The sequence below is a fragment of the Gymnoscopelus microlampas genome (assembly GCF_963454915.1).
Source record: "Gymnoscopelus microlampas genome assembly, chromosome: 11".
NCBI lineage: Eukaryota > Metazoa > Chordata > Actinopteri > Myctophiformes > Myctophidae > Gymnoscopelus > Gymnoscopelus microlampas.
Window position 1 is genome coordinate 28,104,565 of NC_139948.1, and position 25,657 is coordinate 28,130,221.

The 25,657-nt window shown below is 40.6% G+C and overlaps 1 protein-coding gene across 3 annotated transcripts; it reads right to left on the reverse strand.

The window, feature by feature from the left end:
* Positions 1 to 755: 755 nt before the first annotated feature.
* cd9r (CD9 molecule related) lies at positions 756 to 25,627 on the reverse strand. Of its 3 annotated transcripts, none has more exons than XM_084073067.1 (9): positions 25,482 to 25,627; positions 25,049 to 25,150; positions 24,321 to 24,426; positions 24,085 to 24,182; positions 10,309 to 10,383; positions 10,075 to 10,176; positions 9,823 to 9,915; positions 9,397 to 9,480; positions 756 to 4,321 (listed from the first exon to the last, which is right to left on the reverse strand). In XM_084073067.1, exons 2-9 carry the CDS (start codon positions 25,112 to 25,114, stop codon positions 4,232 to 4,234), a joined length of 714 nt encoding a protein of 237 aa, XP_083929193.1. In that variant the 5' UTR covers positions 25,115 to 25,150; positions 25,482 to 25,627; the 3' UTR covers positions 756 to 4,231. The 3 variants fall into 3 exon arrangements, with proteins under 3 accessions (XP_083929193.1, XP_083929191.1, XP_083929192.1); XM_084073065.1 differs by having other exon boundaries at positions 756 to 5,060; XM_084073066.1 differs by having other exon boundaries at positions 756 to 5,060; positions 25,049 to 25,170.
* Between the last annotated feature and the right edge of the window lie 30 nt (positions 25,628 to 25,657).

Here is a 25,657-nt window from a genome sequence, read left to right on the forward strand (position 1 = left end):
AGGTATGTCCCACTTAATAAACATGTCCTGTCCAGTGAATGTCTTTTCCTTGCTTTGATGTGACATAATAACGCAGGTTTACAAGATAAGGCTGGTTTAAGTTGGGAGAGTCTTCCTTTTGAAGTCGGGACTTAAAAAACATGAATTGTGGTGGCAGGGGGTTGAGTTCCGTCATTGTACCTGTGGAGTGCAGCCATCTGCTCACCTGTGGTTTTCTTGCTCTCAGATCTACTTCCTGTGCTCAACGGATGTGTGCTCTGATGCTGATACTGCTGATGGTCTCTGTTCTGTTGGCTGCATCAGTGGTGAGTGGGTTCAACCCAACACCAATGTCATTTAACTTCTAGTGCATTGTACATTCCCTTTACTCCACAATAATTACGTTTTATGTAGCACTTTTCAAATGTGGTTACATACAGATAGGCCAGTCTGTAAAGCACAATAAGACAATAAAATGCTTAAAATAACTAAACTAAAAATAGATAATAAATTACAATTTGGAAAAATGTACTGATTATACAGAAGAAAGAGTAGTCGAATCCTAGATAGAAAAGACCTAATCGCTATCACAATACTATAGTCTTCATGATTTCACTGTGAATTCAACAGTATAGTAACACATGTTTTCCCTTTTTATTTAGGGCCCAATAATGACACCTGAGCAATGAAATAAAGGTGCTCTAACTCATAAAATTGTGTCCTTGTTTTGCTTTTCTCAGCCATTTTCTGAAAATAAGTGAACATATAGATCTTGGTGAGGGTGAAAAAAGCTCTTGTATATTTATTTCTTTGACAATAAACTCCATAGATGCAATGCTATAATTAGTCATCCAGTTGGTAGCATAACATTTGCAAGAAGACAAGCAATGTATACATTTCAAAACAAGGAGGTTCTCCAAGACATATGACGTATCTCACAACATTCGTGATTTAGTGACAGTTGACTCTCTCACACAAGACTAACGGATTCTCTTGTTAGATGCTGGCTTTTCTAGGAAGTCGGAAGGCAACATTTTGGCTTCACAGCTGTAAAGCACTTCTTGTGAAGTGTTTATACAATCAATGTTCAACAGTCTCACTTGTAACTACTTGATGGTGGAAAGAATATGGGAAAATGACTCTTAAGAACCAAGGAGGCCCTTGATCCTCATGGCTTGTGCATATGGCCTGGGTCTTACTGATAGACTCAAATCTGAAACATGGTATTTAAATGTCAATTGTCTCGCGCAATGCAAGTTGCAAAATTATAGCTGAAATTAAAGCTGAAATTATGGCACAACAGCAAAATTATAAAGGTGCACTTTCTGTAGAAAACAACTGGAGCAATGAACAAAAGAAAAGTTAACATACCGGTAATACACCAGTCAGATATAACACCAGCCGTGTAATGTGAAAGCCAACTGCCTGCCACTGAACACTTGAGCACTACTAATGAGAGAGATAGCATTTCAGCCAACACAAAGGCATGCTGTCAAGACAGTAATTTGACCTAAGGTCAGATATCAAGCCTATAATACACAAATACTAAATAGTATAGCTAATTATAAATGTAAAAATGGTCCCTTTTGCATGTGCAAATAGCATTCCGCCGTTATGCAAAGCAGCAACAAAAAATGTTCACTAAACTATATAAATGGGGTTTAACCACTTAAACCCTATATATATACACACAGTATTTAGTTGACCGGGGTCCCCCAGGCTCTATACTAGATTTGCTAGTATTTCCCTCTACGCCAAATCTCTTCCTCAAAAATAGCCGATCTACAAGCTCTCGATGCGTCGCACTGCGACACATTGTGAGCTTGTAGATATGCTATTTTTGCATATCCCAGAATATGGATGCTACGGTTCATGTGGTTAAACTCGAAGTGATCAAATTGCGTTTGAAGAATATGATACAGATTAAGTTCACTTTATAAAAAAGAAAGTAAAACAAGCCAATTCCATGCTTAAAGACGTCATGAAATGGCTTTTTTGTGACCCTTTTATTGTGAAAATCCTTGTCAAACAGTGGCTGCTTGTGTCTCAGCCAGTCGCAGTCTACTGTCCCCTCGGGTTATGGGATGTAAAACGACACTGCCTGTCTGCCTAGTGTCCACAGTAGTGCACTGCGAGGCAGAGAGAGGAGGCAGTGCGAAGCCCGTTTATGTTAATGCCACCTCAAATGTTTTCAGATACATATTTTATATCATACTGTTTTAAGTTTAAAACGGTAACATTTGCAATGCACCATCATCTTGAATAAGATTCACAACAGTGTCTCCAAAACGAGAAACAGCTGCGTGTGGAGGAACATATACTATGGGCAGTGCAGGGATTTCACGGCAGCCATGGCCCCTCGTTGCCCCTCTATCTGGCCGTGAGCCCCTCAGAATATCAGAGGCCTTGTTGCCCCGCCTGCACTGTCCCGGCTGATTACACCGGTTTCTCATCTGCGCCATCTTCCTGTCAATACGTTCTTTAGACACGCGTTGGTCTGTGGTTGAGATTCTACATATTTATTGGACAACATCAAGTGAAACACTTCGCATACAACCAGTGGTACGTTTGATTTCGAGCCCGATGGGAATCTTGTGCAGCTTAATATGCAGCCGAAGTCAAGTGACACTTTTGACGAGAAAGAGAAACACGAGACCGAGAGATAGCTGCTGTTTGTTTGTTTAACGTTAAAATAAACCTTTTTATATTGTGGGTGTCACGAGAGCAACATTATGTTCGAGGGGGAGCGAGCGACATTATGTCCAGTAGCTTGGCTTTGCTAAACAATTATGTGATTTGTATCCACCACAAACAGCTGTCAGGATTTTACTTGATGATTAATTGTTGCGATTAATGAGTGTTTCTGTTGTTGAACATTGGAACATTATGAATAGAAAGTACATTGCTGTTTGGCTTTTTAGGCTTCGTAAACTAAAATTGCACAAGGCAGATATGACAAATAACTTGCATATTTAATAACTTTATACTTTAAAACATGAATAGCAGATCTACAAGCTTGTAGATCTGCTATTTCCATTCCATTTCCATCCACATTTTTCAACATGGAAATGATTATGACGATTATGCGATTATCTTTTTGTGAAATAAACAGGTTATATTTCACTGATACTTGTACTATATTAAAATTAAATCAAATCATCCGTAACCATTTTAAGTTAAATTATTTATTTATAAATCATTGTTTTATTTGATGGCCTTCCTGCCCTGGTATTGGCCTTTGTGCCCTTGACAACACCAAAGGCCAAGTGGCCTTGCCCCTAAAATGACGAAATTCCAGGCCTGGCTATGGGAATCACACAGGTGAATGAAATCATGAAGGGCTTGCTGATGTTATCACGCACTACGTTTTCGTTTGTCAGGAAGTAATTAAGATTGGACTTTTAGGGACTTTTGACATAAAAATACATAAAAATATATTTTTCTTTCCAAAAAAAAATAATCATCTATTGTTAATTATATCTCCATTATGACCACAGATATGCTCTAAAAGTGTGAATAACATATTTATCATTTCATGACGTCTTTAGGAGCTGGAAACTTGACAGCGGCCCATCAGGTCATCATCTCAGTATTCTGCCCTGCTGAGATAGATCATAGACTGGATGGACTGCTGTCATCCTCGAGATATCGCTAATGGCATGCCCCATGAGATACAGGCCTGTCAGGATAGTATGCAAATCCTGCCTGACAGTGACATTTCCCAAGCAAGAAGAATAATGGCTAATTAAGAATGGCATCCATCTCACCAGCCACACAGCATGATTAAAAATAAAACAAAAAGAGATTGATGGAGGTGATCGTTGCTGACAAGTCTGGATATAACATGTTTCTGGACCTCAGTTCAGTCAAACCCGCACTGCAGAAATGACCTGATATACTTTGGAGGGGGGGGGTCCACACAAATTAGTGGCAGAACCACAGAATGATTTGAAAGAAATAAAAATGTCAACGATAACAAATAACACCAAGGTAAAAAATAAACGTATCTTACACATATCTGTGGCAGAACCACAGACTGGTTTCAAAGCAAATCATGTAAATAGAATAACTAGGTAAAAATAAACCTATCAGTAGTTTGCATATGGAAAAAAATTGAATCTGTAAACATATCTATGCCGGCTCAGCTCGAGGTCCAGCAGTCGTGACGATGGGGGCAGGGATGGGGGGGAGGGGCACGTTAGGGTCTCGGGGAAATCATCGCTCATCCTCCTTTTTATGTCCTCTTCCCGTTTCAGTACACTGCAGTGTAGTATGCAGTGACTGGCTGCTGGACTCTCTTGATCCGTCTGATGAGTATAGCCGTGCACAGCAGGGCTGTGATCTATCATGGGGACAGCAAGGGGGGAAAGAGAAGGATGCAAAGCAAAGGGTTAAGCGGAAAATGGGATGCAGTAAAAGTGGTGTGTGTGTGTGTGGTGGTAGTAAACAACACTCTCCCTTTTTATCACCTCCCGGGTTTAATCCAGCTGCAGTGTGAGAAAGTATGTAAGGGGAAGCGAGAAAGGTTTATGCGTGTTGTCTCCCTGCACCCACTATCAAAGCAATTATTTCCTGCCACCTACAGTATAAGAAGCATGCATGAAACCGGAGAGAGAATGTAGAAAAAACGTGGAGGACGGCAATGGGAGAGAGAGAGACCACCATGCAGTAACCAGATTCAAATCCCCTTAACTTGTTATACAATTTGTTAAGATAAGATGCTATTCTCCTCTGAATGTGTTCAGCAACGAGAAAATGCTATTCTCTATGTCAGTAATGGAAGAACGAAGACTGAATGGGAGTCAACAGCAGAAACTGTGATGACAAGAACTGAGTATACAGATTGGGAGGCGTGAGGGGAATTATTGCTGTGCCTCAACCACTGGGATATTAGCCAGAGTGAGAGGGGCAAAGACCACAGGGTCTTGGTCATAGGAGGGGTAAGAGGTGGAAACCATGGTCGGCTGGAAGAGGGGTTGTGGGTTGGCGGGAGTGGAATGAGACAGGATGATGTACTGAGGAGCGGAGAGAGAACGACGGATTTTGCAGTTGAGGATTAAACTACATATCAGAGCAACCATCTAAAAGGAGGTATAGACGGATGGACAGATTTGAAATGAGGAGGAGGAGGAGGAGAGGGGTGAGAAAAGTGGGAGGGTGTACAAAAGAAAACATGGACGGAGGTATGAGTTATAAAAATCAACTTAAGTGATAGACATTAAATGAAAGCAGTGGTGTCCTATTATAGTTCTAGCAGTGGTGTCCTATTTCAGCTATATCCTGTCCTAGCCCTTCTTCCTTCTAACCACAGTTACAACAGTATTGCAGCAGCTCATACTCTACTGTTCCTGTCGACATTATGGTGCTTTTTTCCCTCCTGTCCTCAGAGCAGCTCTGCCCCATACTGTATCAATCATTCTATATTAGTGTTTGTTTTCTGCTACAATACAGACCCATTCCATTGATTTATAATCCAGTTGGCATTGTTTAAAAGTGCAGTATACATACGGGAGAGTCTCTCTTCCCGGTGTTTGGCCCAGGCGGACAGGGTTTTGAGGTTAGGTTTAGGCATTATTTCTGTGAGGTTAGGGTTAAGGTTAGGCAAAGTGTTTGTGAGTTAGGGCTAGGTTTAGGCATAGTTTTAATGAAGTTAAATGTTAGGGTTTAGACGCAATCAAGGCGAAACACTGTATACATACTGAAAGCATCTTTGGCTTCATACAGGCTTCATAATTACGGGGCCAGAGCTCTGCTCTGGACACGTATTGTTATTCGCATTATTCTGTCACTTCTTCTTCTGCCACTTTTCGCAGTTCTGGCTGAACCGCGCTGTCGCTTTTTACGAAACTCGGCCATATGGTAGATGGTCATGAAAAACGATCAAAAAATAATTCTCACAATCTTTCGTCCAAAGGTGGCGCTATAGCACTCAATTGAAAATGCCAACTTTGACCAGGTACAACTCATGCCCTGTTTGACCTACAGCCATGAAACTTGGATACACATATGCGTCTCCTCATGCTGAACAACTTTCACCCTCTGACTTTTGACCTCTGACCTTTAGATCTCCCACCATTTTGAATTATATGAAAAACAGTCATTGGCTCCTAACTTCTGCATTTTTTCACTTATGGAAAATCCGTTGGAAATTTTTGTAGGCAGTGGTCCAAGGTTCAAGTGCTAAACGTTTCGTGCAGATTGCTCAAAAATCCCAGGAGGAGATAGATTTTAACTATTACAGTTTAAAGAAAATTATTCATCTGTGCCTAAAACATACATGCAGACTCACATTTCTTTGAAACTTTGCAGAAATGTACAGGGTCATTCCAAATATCACTGAAACCAATCTTACTCCAATTGGCCAAAAGGGGGCGCTATAGCAATTTTTTGAAAAGGCAGACTTTAAACAGGCATAAGTCATGCCTCGTTTGGCCGAAAGTCGTGAAACTTGCTTACACATGTGCCTTGACTCATGAGGAACACACGTATCGATTTGACCATTAAGCTCCGCCCTTAGATTTTCCGCAATTTTGAGCAGTTTGAAAAATACTTGTTTTTGCCAGTTCTGGCTTAACCGTGCATACGCTTTTTACGAAACTCGGCCATATGGTAGATGCTCATGAAAAACTACCAAGAAATAATTCTCACACTCATTCGTCAAAGGGTGGCGCTATAGCACTCAATTGAAAGTGCCAACTTTGAACAGGTACAACTCATGCCCTGTTTGACCTACAACCATGAAACTTCGATACACACATGCGTCTCTTCATGCCCGACAACTTTCGTGGTCTGACTTTTGACCTCTGACCTTTAGATCTCCCACCATTTTGAATTATATGAAAAACAGTCATTGGCTCCTAACTTCTGCATTTTTTCACTTATGGAAAATCCGTTGGAAATTTTTGTAGGCAGAGGTCCAAAGTTCAAGTGGTAAACGTTTCGTGCAGATTGCTCAAAAATCCCAGGAGGAGATAGATTTGAACTATTACAGTTTTATGAAAATTATTCATCTGTGCCTAAAACATACATGCAGACTCACATTTCTTTGAAACTTTGCAGAAATGTACAGGGTCATTCCAAATATCACTGAAACCAATCTTACTCCAATTGGCCAAAAGGGGGCGCTATAGCAATTTTTTGAAAAGGCAGACTTTAAACAGGCATAAGTCATGCCTCGTTTGGCCGAAAGTCGTGAAACTTGCTTACACATGTGCCTTGACTCATGAGGAACACACGTATCGATTTGACCATTAAGCTCCGCCCTTAGATTTTCCGCAATTTTGAGCAGTTTGAAAAATACTTGTTTTTGCCAGTTCTGGCTTAACCGTGCATACGCTTTTTACGAAACTCGGCCATATGGTAGATGCTCATGAAAAACTACCAAGAAATAATTCTCACACTCATTCGTCAAAGGGTGGCGCTATAGCACTCAATTGAAAGTGCCAACTTTGAACAGGTACAACTCATGCCCTGTTTGACCTACAACCATGAAACTTCGATACACACATGCGTCTCTTCATGCCCGACAACTTTCGTGGTCTGACTTTTGACCTCTGACCTTTAGATCTCCCACCATTTTGAATTATATGAAAAACAGTCATTGGCTCCTAACTTCTGCATTTTTTCACTTATGGAAAATCCGTTGGAAATTTTTGTAGGCAGAGGTCCAAAGTTCAAGTGGTAAACGTTTCGTGCAGATTGCTCAAAAATCCCAGGAGGAGATAGATTTTAACTATTACAGTTTTATGAAAATTATTCATCTGTGCCTAAAACATACATGCAGACTCACATTTCTTTGAAACTTTGCAGAAATGTACAGGGTCATTCCAAATATCACTGAAACCAATCTTACTCCAATTGGCCAAAAGGGGGCGCTATAGCAATTTTTTGAAAATGCAGACTTTAAACAGGCATAAGTCATGCCTCGTTTGGCCGAAAGTCGTGAAACTTGCTTACACATGTGCCTTGACTCATGAGGAACACACGTATCGATTTGACCATTAAGCTCCGCCCTTAGATTGTCCGCAATTTTGAGCAGTTTGAAAAACACTTAAACCCAGGATTTTTCAGCTATTTGCGTGAAACTGTATCATCTGTGTGATCTCCTTTTTCACAGTTACTTGTCTGTTGGGCCAATGGCGTCTCCCTTAAATGAATGCCTCACAATCTCAAGGTCGCCAGTTCAAGCCTCACTTGATGTAGACTTAATTTAAGTTGAATTGCAAACAACATGACTGTATCAATGAATACATGTGCAAATGGTAAAGATAACCTGAAATGCTTATTTGAGAGTAAGTTTTTTACGTATGACATACTTCATTCTGAAAATAGCTGATCTACAATCTCACAACTTTTCATGGTTTGTGAGCTTGTAGATCGGCTACTTTCACTAGTTTTGGTTCTGAGGAGATGTACAATTTCTTCATTGGTAAATGGCTTGTGAACGAGTGATCTTAGTGTTAGTGAAACAGGGGCTTGGTTCATGAAAGAAGGCAAGAGTTTATGATCTTCAACAGACAATATCAGCCTGGACAAAGCTATAGCACTATAGGTAGTGTTGCAGCCTATTAGTCTGAAGGTTGAGAGTTCGAATCCTGTTAATGGCAGTAGGTTGAGATGTCCAATCAAACCATTATGTTTCCATCTCTCTCTCTCTCATCAATCTATTGTTTCCATGTCACTCTCTCTCTCTTCAATCTATTCCGTTTCCATGTCTCTCTCTCTCTCTCTATTCACTGGCCCCGTATTATCGCTGCTTGCAGCTATATTTTTGCTTATATTCTACATTTCAAAATACTACCAGGGAGCATTTCTGTATTATTGCTGTAATAACTACCCTATTGTGACAGCATAAACTAATAATAATCTGGACTAAAGAGGTATTAACCAGCTATTACTAAAATAATTATATTGAAAACATTATTCATGAAAAATACAAGGGGGGTATAATCTGGACTAGAGTGGTAATTTCTGGGATAGTCCGTTTTATACCCCAGGGTATAAACTGGGCTAGCCTGGAATATACCCTGGGATATAAAAAGGCTACCCCAGATTAACTGAGTGATATAATGTGGCGGGGGGATATTTTGGGCTGTTACAGCGGGACTTCCGTCCTTCAGGGTGGAATGGGACAAGATTGTATGCAGCCATGAAAATGCCAATGGAATGAGTCTATTATACTGCAGCATAATTGCAGCCTTTCATAGACACTACAGTTGCATTGATAGTTGTGTGATAGTGTATGCAAATAAAAATGTGGATGTTGCCCTTATGTTAATATGTTGCAAACTATAGTGGAGTTGCATACTGTGTATTTTCATACAGTATATACAGTACATACCGTATATAGAATTGTATTAAAGTACTGCTATGTGTAGAATAATGTTTTGTAGTGCTCTGTACGTTTCCACTGCCTACCAGAAGAGCTCCAGTTATGAGGAAGATGGCCAAGATCACTGGCGCTTTACTCTTGAAGGCACTTGCAATGACTGCAGGGCAGGCCTGTAGGGTGACAGAGACAGAAGGGTTTGTCAGGGCCCTTGGATATGGGGAAATGTAGGACAATTCCATAATGTAGCAAGCCAAATGTCTCCAAGATGCAGGAACTCCACTGCATCTAGGCCTACATTCACACAATGGCCCAAAGGAGGAATGCTGATGTAGCATTATTCCTCTGACCTGTTAATTTATTTATTCTTTGCGCAAAATCACATCTCTTACTGGTTTGGTTGAGCTTTCAACTGAGATTTGTGAATGCAAGTAACAATGATTTGTGACTACTAAATACTTAGTCTTAAATTATTGCAGCATGCTTTGATCAGCATGCATCTTGTCTGAACTTACAGGCATAGTGAAAGTCTCCCAGATCCCACTTGGTTTGGGGCATGTCTGTTTTACCACATCCAACATGACTCCCACCACACCACAGCAATGGAACTGGAGAAAGAGGAGAAATGGAGGGAGATTAGGCATGTTCCTCCAAGGAAACTCCCAAAGACGCTTTGTCAGTTCACTGTCTGTTGAACAGCTTCAATTCCAGGGAATTTCATAGTTGCAAAACATGAAAAGGGCATGATGACTGTAAGCTGTATATACCGCGTTGTGGAAGAGCGTGAGCGTGACAGCACTGGCTGGGTCTTTGTTGGCCACGTACAGAGTATACATGCTGCTGTAGAACTCTGACAGCTGTGCCCCAACCTACACAGTGAAGATTATGATAAATATAATGAGAAGATAAATAAGATCAATGGTAGATTTCTCTGGTACTAGTAGTTGACATTTTTTGTTATTGTTCATCCTTTTGCCAACTTTTCTTTTGTTCTTTCTCACCTCGTCACTTCTGGAGTAGGCGAGCACCCCAAGTGCTACCTCAATCCCAGCCATGAGGCCCAGGAGAACAGCAAACTGAAAGGTAGTGGTAAACAAGCATTAAATAATGAGCAAGTGTTCACATGTCATCCTCACTCACAAAATGTGCAACCAGGTGATGTGTTTCATAATTTCCCATGTTATTAAACGCTGGTCTTTAACCTCCAAAAATGTTCACTTCACCTCCCTTTTGTGTTCCCTTCACTGGCTTCCGGATATTGGCCGCAGTTCAAAACACTGGTGATGACCTACAAGGCAATCAAGGGCATGGCACCCCCTTACCTTCAGGACATAATCCACCCCCACGCCCTTTTACCGGTGCTCACTGTTCTGTCTCTGTTCGTTCCCTTCCCAGAACACCCTGGCCAATACTCCAAATGTCCTGGACTCATCTCCCTCCTGGCTTCCAGGCAGTGGAATGACCTTTCCCTCTCAGGCAGGACTGCAGACTCACTCCCCGTTTTCAGTCACAGTCTGAAAACCCACCTCTTTAGACTCTACCTCACCCCCTTGCACTCCTCTATCCTTGCATCCCTTCTTTCAGCCTAATTGATTTGATTCATGCTTGTTTATACTAGGCAGATATATGTTGGTTACTTGTTTACATATGTAATTTAGATAGACATATACTGTTTGCTTGACCACAAATGCTAAGATACTTGTTTAGACAGATGCTAGGTTTGATGTTTACCTGGTATCCTAGATTCTAGTTTTTCTTTGCACTCTATTTACGTGACCATTTTGTTGTTTGTTGACTAGGGTTCATCATGTAGTAGTTCATCATGTAGTCCCTAAATGTAGTTTTGACTGCTTAAACTGTTGCTAAATTGAATAAGAGAAAGTGATGTTATGGGAGTGAAGCACCTCATAAACCATGGAAGGTGAGAGAGATGGTTGTTGTGGTGGGGCTGCTAGGTACTTTCCCAGTCCATTTCTGTGAGTCATACCAGCTCAGCCTGAAGGCAGTTTCAGATTCTCAATAAGGCTGCCATGTCTTAGAAGAAGTAATGGGACCAGCTAATGGACTAGGGATAGATTTATGACATTTATTGAGGTCCTATGTGGCTTCCATCAGCACATAGTGGATTGTGTTGTACACAAAGTGCAAATGTATTGCTGTGTTGCAAATACAAAATGGACTTGCCTGCATTATATTTCTATAAGAGAAAATGGCCTTGTTTCTATTTTATTAACTGAAAAACATTGCGCTGCTTTATTAGATGATTGGATTGGTACAATATAGCCAGGAACATGAAATCCCTGTGCATGTAGTGGAATAAATGCTGGAATTCTAAACTATTAATCAGGGGAAAACTGGCTCACTGGATCAATCTCCAGGTCTGATGATTTATTAAAGCTGCCATCAAATATACAACCCCTTACAAATAATGTGCAACCAAACTCTTTAGGGATGTCTATACGGGAGTGAGTCCCCACAAAGACTGAGTGGGCACTGCCTGAAACCCCTCTAGGACATGAGAGGTATGACGGCAAAACAATGTAACACCAAGAAACGTGAGACTAATGCTATGCGGAAATGCTATTTTTGAAAAGTAAGCTCTGTGAGCAGCGGCAACCCCTTTCATTCACACTAATTTTGGCTTTGTTGTCACAAAACTTGCATTTTTCCTTTTATAAGAGAAAAACATCAGCAATACGTAGGCCTATACAAACACTGGTTGAATAAAACATAAGCACACCATGCCTCAAATGAAGAGAAAGGGTCAGAGTGCATGAATGTTAGGGATATGGGGACCTGAGCAGAGGTAGAACTACAGAGCCAAAAGCAGGATCACCCTGCATTCCACACCATCTCCTGACATAGATCAGGTTTCCACTGCTGCGTTTCAGTGGGTTACAGAGCCACAAGAGGATCAAATCACAGGGTGTCTGCATGTTTCCAGAAGTTACAGTTACTGTAACTTACTGCAAAACAAGTAAACCTTTTACCTCCTGATTTTAAGACCATTTAGTGAGTAATTGCTTATTACTGATTAATTAAAGAGATTATATGAAAACAACAATAGCTAACAAAACATTTGTCCATTTAGATTTATGTCATTCACCTAAACGTTTTAAGCCCTTTGAAACTATTCTTAAGAATTAACTGAACATTTCTCAGGTGAATTCTGATTATTTAGGACTACGACTCTTGAAAATCAAATGTGGTGTTTAGTCAAGGTAACTTATTACGGGGCCAGAGCTCTGCTCTGGACACGTATTGTTATTCGCATTATTCTGTCACTTCTTCTTCTGCCACTTTTCGCAGTTCTGGCTGAACCGCGCTGTCGGTTTTTACGAAACTCGGCCATATGGTAGATGGTCATGAAAAACGATCAAAAAATAATTCTCACAATCTTTCGTCCAAAGGTGGCGCTATAGCACTCAATTGAAAATGCCAACTTTGACCAGGTACAATTCATGCCCTGTTTGACCTACAGCCATGAAACTTGGATACACATATGCGTCTCCTCATGCTGAACAACTTTCACACTCTGACTTTTGACCTCTGACCTTTAGATCTCCCACCATTTTGAATTATATGAAAAACAGTCATTGGCTCCTAACTTCTGCATTTTTTCACTTATGGAAAATCCGTTGGAAATTTTTGTAGAAAGTGGTCCACAGTTCAAGTACGAAACGTTTCGTGCAGATTGCTCAAAAATCCCAGGAGGAGATAGATTTTAACTATTACAGTTTTATGAAAATTATTCATCTGTGCCTAAAACATACATGCAGACTCACATTTCTTTGAAACTTTGCAGAAATGTACAGGGTCATTCCAAATATCACTGAAACCAATCTTACTCCAATTGGCCAAAAGGGGGCGCTATAGCAATTTTTTGAAAAGGCAGACTTTAAACAGGCATAAGTCATGCTTCGTTTGGCCGAAAGTCGTGAAACTTGCTTACACATGTGCCTTGACTCATGAGGAACACACGTATCGATTTGACCATTAAGCTCCGCCCTTAGATTTTCCGCAATTTTGAGCAGTTTGAAAAATACTTGTTTTTGCCAGTTCTGGCTTAACCGTGCATACGCTTTTTACGAAACTCAGCCATATGGTAGATGCTCATGAAAAACTACCAAGAAATAATTCTCACACTCATTCGTCAAAGGGTGGCGCTATAGCACTCAATTGAAAGTGCCAACTTTGAACAGGTACAACTCATGCCCTGTTTGACCTACAACCATGAAACTTCGATACACACATGCGTCTCTTCATGCCCGACAACTTTCGTGGTCTGACTTTTGACCTCTGACCTTTAGATCGCCCACCATTTTGAATTATATGAAAAACAGTCATTGGCTCCTAACTTCTGCATTTTTTCACTTATGGAAAATCCGTTGGAAATTTTTGTAGGCAGTGGTCCAAAGTTCATGTGTAAAATGTTTCGTGCAGATTGCTCAAAAATCCCAGGAGGAGATAGATTTTAACTATTACAGTTTTATGAAAATTATTCATCTGTGCCTAAAACATACATGCAGACTCACATTTCTTTGAAACTTGGCAGAAATGTACAGGGTCATTCCAAATATCACCGAAACCAATCTCACTCCAATTGGCCAAAATGGGGCGCTATAGCAATTTTTTGAAAAGGCAGACTTTAAACAGGCATAAGTCATGCCTCGTTTGGCCGAAAGTCGTGAAACTTGCTTACACATGTGCCTTGACTCATGAGGAACACATCTATCTCTTTGACCAGTAAGCTCCGCCCTTAGATTGTCCGCAATTTTGAGCAGTTTGAAAAACACTTAAACCCAGGATTTTTCAGCTATTTGCGTGAAACTGTATCATCTGTGTGATCTCCTTTTTCACAGTTACTTATCTGTTGGGCCAATGGCGTCTCCCTTAAATGAAGGCCTCACAATCTCAGGGTCGCCAGTTCAAGCCTCACTTGATGCAGACTTAATTTAAGTTGAATTGCAAACAACATGACTGTATCATTGAATACATGTGCAACTGTTAAAGGTAATGATGAAATGCTTCTTGGAGAGAGTATGTTTTTTTAATGTATGACAAACTTCATTGTGAAAATAACCGATCTACAATCTCAAAACTTTTCAGATAGCAACATGTTTCTGAGCTTGTAGATCGGCTGCTTTCACTGTTTTCGGTAGCGAGGAGACATACAATTTCTCTATTGGTAAATGGTTTGTGAACGAGTGATCTTAGTGTTGGCTTGGTTCATGACAGAAGGCAAGAGTTTATGATCTTCAACAGACAACATCAGCCTGGACAGAGCTATAGCACTATAGGTAGTGTTGCAGCCTATTAGCCTATCATGGGGCGGCCATAGCTGGGTGGTTAGTGAGCACGCCTAGGGAACCAGAGGCCCTGGTTGCCCCAGGTTCGATTCCAGGCCATCCCAGCATATGCGTCGATGAAATTAAATTTGTCCCTGAGCAAGACTCTTAACCCCTAATTGCTCACAGGTTCTCATTGGAAACAAGACCACAAGGACTTTCATGAACGACCTGTTAAAAGGAATTATCCTTATCCTAGTCCGAAGGTTGAGAGTTCGATTCCTGTTAATGGCAATAGGTTGAGATGTCCAATCTATCCATTCTGTTTCCATCTCTCTCTCTCTCATCAATCTATTCCGTTTCCATGTCTCTCTTCAATCTATTCCGTTTCCATGGCTCTCTCTCTCTCTCTCTCTCTCTCTCTCTCTCTCCAGTTTCCATCTCTCTCTCTCTCTCTCTCTCTCTCTCCAGTTTCCATGTCTGTCTGTCTGTCTCTCTCTCTCTCACTGGCCCCGTATTATCGCTGCTTGCAGCTATATTACGAATTGTTTTTCGCTCCCTCTCAATTCAAGGCTAATCTTAGTTCTGGCTTAACCGTGCTGTCGCTTTTTACGAAACCCGGCCATATGGTAGATTGTCATGAAAAACTATCAAGAAATAATTCTCACAATCTTTCGTCAAAAGGTGGCGCTATAGCACTCAATTGAAAATGCAAACTTTGAACAGGTACAACTCATGCCCTGTTTGACCTACAGCCATGAAACTTCAATACACACATGCGTCTCCTCATGATGAACAACTTTCACACTCTGACTTTTGACCTCTGACCTTTAGATCTCCCACCATTTTGAATTATATGAAAAACAGTCATTGGCTCCTAACTTCTGCATTTTTTCACTTATGGAAAATCCGTTGGAAATTTTTGTAGGCAGTGGTCCAAAGTTCAAGTGTTAAACGTTTCGTGCAGATTGCTCAAAAATCCCAGGAGGAGATAGATTTGAACTATTACAGTTTTATGAAAATTATTCATCTGTGCCTAAAACATACATGCAGACTCACATTTCTTTGAAACTTTGCAGAAATGTACAGGGTCATTCCAAATATCACTGAAACCAATCTCACTCCAATTGGCCAAAAGGGGGCGCTATAGCAATTTTTTGAAAAGGCAGACTTTAAAAAGGCATAAGTCATGCCTGGTTTGGCCGAAAGTCGTGAAACTTGCTTACACATGTGCCTTGACTCATGAGGAACACACGTATCGATTTGACCATTAAGCTCCGCCCTTAGATTGTCCGCAATTTTGAGCAGTTTGAAAAACACTTAAACCCAGGATTTTTCAGCTATTTGCGTGAAACTGTATCATCTGTGTGATCTCCTTTTTCACAGTTACTTATCTGTTGGGCCAATGGCGTGTCCCTTAAATGAATGCCTCACAATCTCAAGGTCACCAGTTCAAGCCTCACTTGATGCAGACTTAATTCAAGTTGAATTGCAAACAACATGACTGTATCAATGAATACATGTGCAAATGGTAAAGATAATCTGAAATAGCTTATTTGAGAATACGTTTTTTCAACGTATGACATACTTTATCTGAAAATAGCTGATCTACAATCTCACAACTTTTCATGGTTTGTGAGCTTGTAGATCGGCTACTTTCACTAGTTTTGGTTCTGAGGAGATGTACAATTTCTTCATTGGTAAATGGTTTGTGAACGAGTGATCTTAGTGTTAGTGAAACAGGGGCTTGGTTCATGAAAGAAGGCAAGAGTTTATGATCTTCAACAGACAATATCAGCCTGGACAAAGCTATAGCACTATAGGTAGTGTTGCAGCCTATTAGTCTGAAGGTTGAGAGTTCGAATCCTGTTAATGACAGTAGGTTGAGATGTCCAATCAAACCATTATGTTTCCATCTCTCTCTCTCTCATCAATCTATTGTTTCCATGTCACTCTCTCTCTCTTCAATCTATTCCGTTTCCATGTCTCCCTCTCTCTCTCTATTCACTGGCCCCGTATTATCGCTGCTTGCAGCTATATTTACGGGGCCAGAGCTCTGCTCTGGACACGTATTGTTATTCGCATTATTCTGTCACTTCTTCTTCTGCCACTTTTCGCAGTTCTGGCTGAACCGCGCTGTCGGTTTTTACGAAACTCGTCCATATGGTAGATGGTCATGAAAAATGATCAAAAAATAATTCTCACAATCTTTCGTCCAAAGGTGGCGCTATAGCACTCAATTGAAAATGCCAACTTTGACCAGGTACAATTCATGCCCTGTTTGACCTACAGCCATGAAACTTGGATACACATATGCGTCTCCTCATGCTGAACAACTTTCACACTCTGACTTTTGACCTCTGACCTTTAGATCTCCCACCATTTTTGAATTATATGAAAAACAGTCATTGGCTCCTAACTTCTGCATTTTTTCACTTATGGAAAATCCGTTGGAAATTTTTGTAGAAAGTGGTCCAAAGTTCAAGTACGAAACGTTTCGTGCAGATTGCTCAAAAATCCCAGGAGGAGATAGATTTTAACTATTACAGTTTTATGAAAATTATTCATCTGTGCCTAAAACATACATGCAGACTCACATTTCTTTGAAACTTTGCAGAAATGTACAGGGTCATTCCAAATATCACTGAAACCAATCTTACTCCAATTGGCCAAAAGGGGGCGCTATAGCAATTTTTTGAAAAGGCAGACTTTAAACAGGCATAAGTCATGCCTCGTTTGGCCGAAAGTCGTGAAACTTGCTTACACATGTGCCTTGACTCATGAGGAACACACGTATCGATTTGACCATTAAGCTCCGCCCTTAGATTTTCCGCAATTTTGAGCAGTTTGAAAAATACTTGTTTTTGCCAGTTCTGGCTTAACCGTGCATACGCTTTTTACGAAACTCGGCCATATGGTAGATGCTCATGAAAAACTACCAAGAAATAATTCTCACACTCATTCGTCAAAGGGTGGCGCTATAGCACTCAATTGAAAGTGCCAACTTTGAACAGGTACAACTCATGCCCTGTTTGACCTACAACCATGAAACTTCGATACACACATGCGTCTCTTCATGCCCGACAACTTTCGTGGTCTGACTTTTGACCTCTGACCTTTAGATCGCCCACCATTTTGAATTATATGAAAAACAGTCATTGGCTCCTAACTTCTGCATTTTTTCACTTATGGAAAATCCGTTGGAAATTTTTGTAGGCAGTGGTCCAAAGTTCATGTGTAAAATGTTTCGTGCAGATTGCTCAAAAATCCCAGGAGGAGATAGATTTTAACTATTACAGTTTTATGAAAATTATTCATCTGTGCCTAAAACATACATGCAGACTCACATTTCTTTGAAACTTGGCAGAAATGTACAGGGTCATTCCAAATATCACTGAAACCAATCTCACTCCAATTGGCCAAAAGGGGGCGCTATAGCAATTTTTTGAAAAGGCAGACTTTAAACAGGCATAAGTCATGCCTCGTTTGGCCGAAAGTCGTGAAACTTGCTTACACATGTGCCTTGACTCATGAGGAACACATCTATCTCTTTGACCAGTAAGCTCCGCCCTTAGATTGTCCGCAATTTTGAGCAGTTTGAAAAACACTTAAACCCGATTTTTCAGCTATTTGCGTGAAACTGTATCATCTGTGTGATCTCCTTTTTCACAGTTACTTATCTGTTGGGCCAATGGCGTCTCCCTTAAATGAAGGCCTCACAATCTCAGGGTCGCCAGTTCAAGCCTCACTTGATGCAGACTTAATTTAAGTTGAATTGCAAACAACATGACTGTATCATTGAATACATGTGCAAATGGTAAAGATAACCTGAAATGCTTATTTGAGAGTACGATTTCTCAATGTATGACATACTTCATTCTGAAAATAGCCGATCTACAATCTCAAAACTTTTCAGATAGCAACGTGTTTCTGAGCTTGTAGATCGGCTGCTTTCACTGTTTTCGGTAGCGAGGAGACATACAATTTCTCTATTGGTAAATGGTTTGTGAACGAGTGATCTTAGTGTTGGCTTGGTTCATGACAGAAGGCAAGAGTTTATGATCTTCAACAGACAACATCAGCCTGGACAAAGCTATAGCACTATAGGTAGTGTTGCAGCCTATTAGCCTATCATGGGGCGGCCATAGCTGGGTGGTTAGTGAGCACGCCTAGGGAACCAGAGGCCCTGGTTGCCCCAGGTTCGATTCCAGGCCATCCCAGCATATGCGTCGATGAAATGAAATTTGTCCCTGAGCAAGGCTCTTAATCCCTAATTGCTCACAGGTTCTCATTGGAAACAAGACCACAAGGACTTTCATGAATGACCTGTTAAAAGGAATTATCCTTATCCTAGTCCGAAGGTTGAGAGTTCGATTCCTGTTAATGGCAATAGGTTGAGATATCCAATCTATCCATTCTGTTTCCATCTCTCTCTCTCTCATCAATCTATTCCGTTTCCATGTCTCTCTTCAATCTATTCCGTTTCCATGGCTCTCTCTCTCTCTCTCTCTCTCTCTCTCTCTCTCTCTCTCTCTCTCTCTCTCTCCAGTTTCCATCTCTCTCTCTCTCTCTCTCTCTCTCTCTCTCTCTCTCTCTCTCTCTCTCTCTCTCCAGTTTCCATGTCTGTCTGTCTCTCTCTCACTGGCCCCGTATTATCGCTGCTTGCAGCTATATTACGAATTGTTTTTCGCTCCCTCTCAATTCAAAGCTAATCTTTGTTCTGGCTTAACCGCGCTGTCGCTTTTTACGAAACTCGGCCATATGGTAGATGGTCATGAAAAACTATCAAGAAATAATTCTCACAATCTTTCGTCAAAAGGTGGCGCTATAGCACTCAATTGAAAATGCCAACTTTGAACAGGTACAACTCATGCCCTGTTTGACCTAGAGCCATGAAATTTGGATACACATATGCGTCTCCTCATGCTGAACAACTTTCACCCTCTGACTTTTGACCTCTGACCTTTAGATCTCCCACCATTTTGAATTATATGAAAAACAGTCATTGGCTCCTAACTTCTGCATTTTTTCACTTATGGAAAATCCGTTGGAAATTTTTGTAGGCAGTGGTCCAAAGTTCAAGTGTTAAACGTTTCGTGCAGATTGCTCAAAAATCCCAGGAGGAGATAGATTTTAACTATTACAGTTTTATGAAAATTATTCATCTGTGCCTAAAACATACATGCAGACTCACATTTCTTTGAAACTTTGCAGAAATGTACAGGGTCATTCCAAATATCACTGAAACCAATCTTACTCCAATTGGCCAAAAGGGGGCGCTATAGCAATTTTTTGAAAAGGCAGACTTTAAACAGGCATAAGTCATGCCTCGTTTGGCCGAAAGTCGTGAAACTTGCTTACACATGTGCCTTGACTCATGAGGAACACACGTATCGATTTGACCATTAAGCTCCGCCCTTAGATTTTCCGCAATTTTGAGCAGTTTGAAAAATACTTGTTTTTGCCAGTTCTGGCTTAACCGTGCATGCGCTTTTTACGAAACTCGGCCATATGGTAGATGCTCATGAAAAACTACCAAGAAATTATTCTCACACTCATTCGTCAAAGGGTGGCGCTATAGCACTCAATTGAAAGTGCCAACTTTGAACAGGTACAACTCATGCCCTGTTTGACCTACAACCATGAAACTTCGATACACACATGCGTCTCTTCATGCCCGACAACTTTTGTGGTCTGACTTTTGACCTCTGACCTTTAGATCGCCCACCATTTTGAATTATATGTAAAACAGTCATTGGCTCCTAACTTCTGCATTTTTTCACTTATGGAAAATCCGTTGGAAATTTTTGTAGGCAGTGGTCCAAAGTTCAAGTGTTAAACGTTTCGTGCAGATTGCTCAAAAATCCCAGGAGGAGATAGATTTTAACTATTACAGTTTTATGAAAATTATTCATCTGTGCCTAAAACATACATGCAGACTCACATTTCTTTGAAACTTTGCAGAAATGTACAGGGTCATTCCAAATATCACTGAAACCAATCTCACTCCAATTGGCCAAAAGGGGGCGCTATAGCAATTTTTTGAAAAGGCAGACTTTAAACAGGCATAAGTCATGCCTCGTTTGGCCGAAAGTCGTGAAACTTGCTTACACATGTGCCTTGACTCATGAGGAACACATCTATCACTTTGACCATTAAGCTCCGCCCTTAGATTGTCCGCAATTTTGAGCAGTTTGAAAAACACTTAAACCCAGGATTTTTCAGCTATTTGCGTGAAACTGTATCATCTGTGTGATCTCCTTTTTCACTTTACTTGTCTGTTGGGCCAATGGCGTCTCCCTTAAATGAATGCCTCACAATCTCAAGGTCGTCAGTTCAAGCCTCACTTGATGCAGACTTCATTTAAGTTGAATTGCAAACAACATGACTGTATCAATGAATACATGTGCAAATGGTAAAGATAACCTGAAATGCTTATTTGAGAGTACGTTTTTTCAACGTATGACATACTTCATTCTGAAAATAGCTGATCTACAATCTCACAACTTTTCGTGGTTTGTGAGCTTGTAGATCGGCTACTTTCACTAGTTTTGGTTCTGAGGAGATGTACAATTTCTTCATTGGTAAATGGTTTGTGAACGAGTGATCTTAGTGTTAGTGAAACAGGGGCTTGGTTCATGAAAGAAGGCAAGAGTTTATGATCTTCAACAGACAATATCAGCCTGGACAAAGCTATAGCACTATAGGTAGTGTTGCAGCCTATTAGTCTGAAGGTTGAGAGTTCAAATCCTGTTAATGGCAGTAGGTTGAGATTTCCAATCAAACCATTATGTTTCCATCTCTCTCTCTCATCAATCTATTGTTTCCATGTCACTCTCTCTCTCTTCAATCTATTCCGTTTCCATGTCTCTCTCTCTCTCTATTCACTGGCCCCGTATTATCGCTGCTTGCAGCTATATTGATAATTGTTTTTCGCTCCCTCTCAATTGAAGGCTAATCTTAGCTCTGGCTTAACCGTGCTGTCGCTTTTTACGAAACTCGGCCATATGATAGATGGTCATGAAAAACTGTCAAGAAATAAATCTCACAATCTTTCGTCAAAAGGTGGCGCTATAGCACTCAATTGAAAATGCCAACTTTGAACAGGTACAACTCATGCCCTGTTTGACCTACAACCATGAAACTTCGATATACACATGCGTCTCTTCATGCCCGACAACTTTTGTGGTCTGACTTTTGACCTCTGACCTTTAGATCGCCCACCATTTTGAATTATATGTAAAACAGTCATTGGCTCCTAACTTCTGCATTTTTTCACTTATGGAAAATCCGTTGGAAATTTTTGTAGGCAGTGGTCCAAAGTTCAAGTGTTAAACGTTTCGTGCAGATTGCTCAAAAATCCCAGGAGGAGATAGATTTTAACTATTAGAGTTTTATGAAAATTATTCATCTGTGCCTAAAACATACATGCAGACTCACATTTCTTTGAAACTTTGCAGAAATGTACAGGGTCATTCCAAATATCACTGAAACCAATCTCACTCCAATTGGCCAAAAGGGGGCGCTATAGCAATTTTTTGAAAAGGCAGACTTTAAACAGGCATAAGTCATGCCTCGTTTGGCCGAAAGTCGTGAAACTTGCTTACACATGTGCCTTGACTCATGAGGAACACACGTATCGATTTGACCATTAAGCTCCGCCCTTAGATTGTCCGCAATTTTGAGCAGTTTGAAAAACACTTAAACCCAGGATTTTTCAGCTATTTGCGTGAAACTGTATCATCTGTGTGATCTCCTTTTTCACAGTTACTTGTCTGTTGGGCCAATGGCGTCTCCCTTAAATGAATGCCTCACAATCTCGAGGTCGCCAGTTCAAGCCTCACTTGATGCAGACTTAAATTAAGTTGAATTGCAAACAACATGACTGTATCAATGAATACATGTGCAAATGGTAAAGATAACCTGAAATGCTTATTTGAGAGTACGTTTTTTCAACGTATGACATACTTCATTCTGAAAATAGCTGATCTACAATCTCACAACTTTTCATGGTTTGTGAGCTTGTAGATCGGCTACTTTCACTAGTTTTGGTTCTGAGGAGATGTACAATTTCTTCATTGGTAAATGGTTTGTGAACGAGTGATCTTAGTGTTAGTGAAACAGGGGCTTGGTTCATGAAAGAAGGCAAGAGTTTATGATCTTCAACAGACAATATCAGCCTGTACAAAGCTATAGCACTATAGGTAGTGTTGCAGCCTATTAGTCTGAAGGTTGAGAGTTCGAATCCTGTTAATGGCAGTAGGTTGAGATGTCCAATCAAACCATTATGTTTCCATCTCTCTCTCTCATCAATCTATTGTTTCCATGTCACTCTCTCTCTCTCTCCAATCTATTCCGTTTCCATGTCTCTCTCTCTCTCTATTCACTGGCCCCGTATTATCGCTGCTTGCAGCTATATTTTTGGTATTGTGTTTTACTGGCTGGCTTTATAACAGTGTTGTGTTTTAGACTTTCGAAGGGCCCTGATCCATTCCAGACCCACTACATTTACCCAGGTCAACCATTCACGTCTTTAAATCACTGCTACACATCACTTCACCTCACAGAAACACCAGTGAACATTGCAACCATTACTCTCTGATACCCCTGACTGATTTGTTTTGTGTGGAGGTGGAATAGAGCAGAGGAGCTTATCTAGTGAGATATCCCATGCAGGTGAAGACAGGATTTGTCTGAAGACTAGCAGGAAATGTAGCACATAATTATCATACCGCTCTAACTCCTTGGAAAACCATACTTCATTATAATGTAAAACATGTCAAATTCGCTATTGTCAGTATTTCTTTGAATAACCTGCAAACATACATTAAAATGGCTGAGTACAGAGGGATGAGAGATAGTGGAATGGACAGAGGAGAGCTAAACGACATTAGCTCAAAAAACACCATTTATCTTCAGGTGAAACAGTCACTAATTTAACTATAAACCAATGTATATGTAGCAATTGTGCAGAAGAACATACATCAAAACTGTGTAATATTTTGGAGGTTTGACCTGCACCCCAGTATCTGTAGAGCTATACTGATTAATTATAGTAGCTGCATGAGTATATACTGCAAAATATATTCTGGTAATGCCATGCACTCCACTTTATCAAAGATACTGCACACCCAAACATACAGGATCTCTCACTCTTGAAGTAGAACCCATCTGCTTATTAGAACATCAAATATATAAGGTAAGCTTTCCCTTACTCACAGGACTGTATGCAGTACACAGTCAGTTCCTGTCCAATCCTTGTCTAAATCTATCAGTCATTTCAATTCTTCCAGCCACCTCTGCAAATGTACACATGCTCTGTATGTGCTTAATACACTTTAGAACTCATCATGTGATCTTGTTGTCTGAGATCACTGCTGGCTTACAGACAAGTAATTCAACTGAATGTCCACTTCCCACTCTTAATAGAGGATTACTTTTAATTCACAACAGAGTGTTACTATAGGAAGAGGATAATTTCTCTCTCACCACTTGGAGGGCACATCGATTCTCATTACAGGCACCAAAGTCTCCGAAGGCAACCACAACCAGCATCACCGAACCCAGTGAAATCAGTACAGTCACACCTGTTATATGAAGACAGCAAAAGAAAGAGACAATTGGTCAATGCCTTGAGCTGAGAAGTGTCAGTTTGTTTCATTTTCTGGAGACAGGAGATAATATCCCATGAAATTAAATCTTAATGATAGCAAAGATGAACTCACCAATGACAAATGCACTTGTGTTGAGCATATCTATTTCAAAAAAGCCTCTGGTGTCATTGCTGAATCTCAGCCACAAGCCAAGAGCCAACATAGCAAACCCCACCACCTGCCAAACAGGACATGAAACCACATTCGTGTTACGAACATCAAAACAAAGGTGAGAAGAAATTAAAACGTCCATATTAAACAATTGTGCCATACAGACACTTAAATAGGCTGTCATGTACTGCAACAAATGTAAATTGTAGTCGTAGAGAAAGTTTACAAACTAACAGAGGATTTCATTGCCTAGAACTATTACAATGTTAAATGTAAGCGGAAAGGGGAAGTGGAACAATGTTTCCAGATGGAATGCAGGTCTCCTGGCCTAGTGCCTAACTATGCGTGGGTGCGCTCAACCCCACTACTGAAGGATGACCCCTGGTCGCTGTCCAAGGTGCTGAATGTGCTGAAAACATGATTTTGCCCCCCCCCCCCCAATAATAGCCTACCGGTGCTTACAAGGATAACTTATGGACGGTATCTTCAACATTGCAGTGTTTTTAGAAATCCACATTAAAGCAAAAACGACAACAACGCCTGGGGCGATGGAATGTCTCTGGTTGGACTCAGCATGAACTTAACCGAGAAAGAAAAAAGAAAAATCCTCCCCATACTATACGTTCCAAATCAAACACGGTGTAGGCCTGTAATTCAATTACACCAGATCAACTGTAGGCTATACTTACAGCGAAAAAGATGTTGAAAATGATGAGGACATATTTGCATAGCTGGCCGCATCCGTCCAGTGCCATGATGATAAAAACCTTTGCCTTCTTTTTTTCCCCTTCCTGCGGTACACAAGAAGACACTTGCAAAGTATGCGGGATGTGAAACAGTCGCGTTACCACTTCAGTATATAGGCCTGTGCTGCGAGTCACGACCAACAAATACACATCTGCGATCCCTGGATTGTATTAACAGTTTATCGCGACATGCTCATTTGATTTTTTTTTATCTTACCCTACATTATTAAGCAGTAACGCCAAGACCACCAACATGTTTTAATTAAGTCATCTTCAGTAATGCAGACATGCAACGCTACCATAGCATTGGATTAATCAAGATTGCATCGTTTATAGCATACATTTCAATGCAGATAAATTGAACAAAATGACATACCTCTATGGGCGAACGCTCCTTTAAGTGTCCTGTTGGGTCTGATCCGTCGCACTATCACAGACAAGAGAAAGATTAAACAACATGTAGGTAGGATAATAAGCTTTGTTGCGACGGAAGTCCTAAATAGGATCACGATGTGGCAACCCCCTTAGTCCCAATAAAATTACATTGGCTCA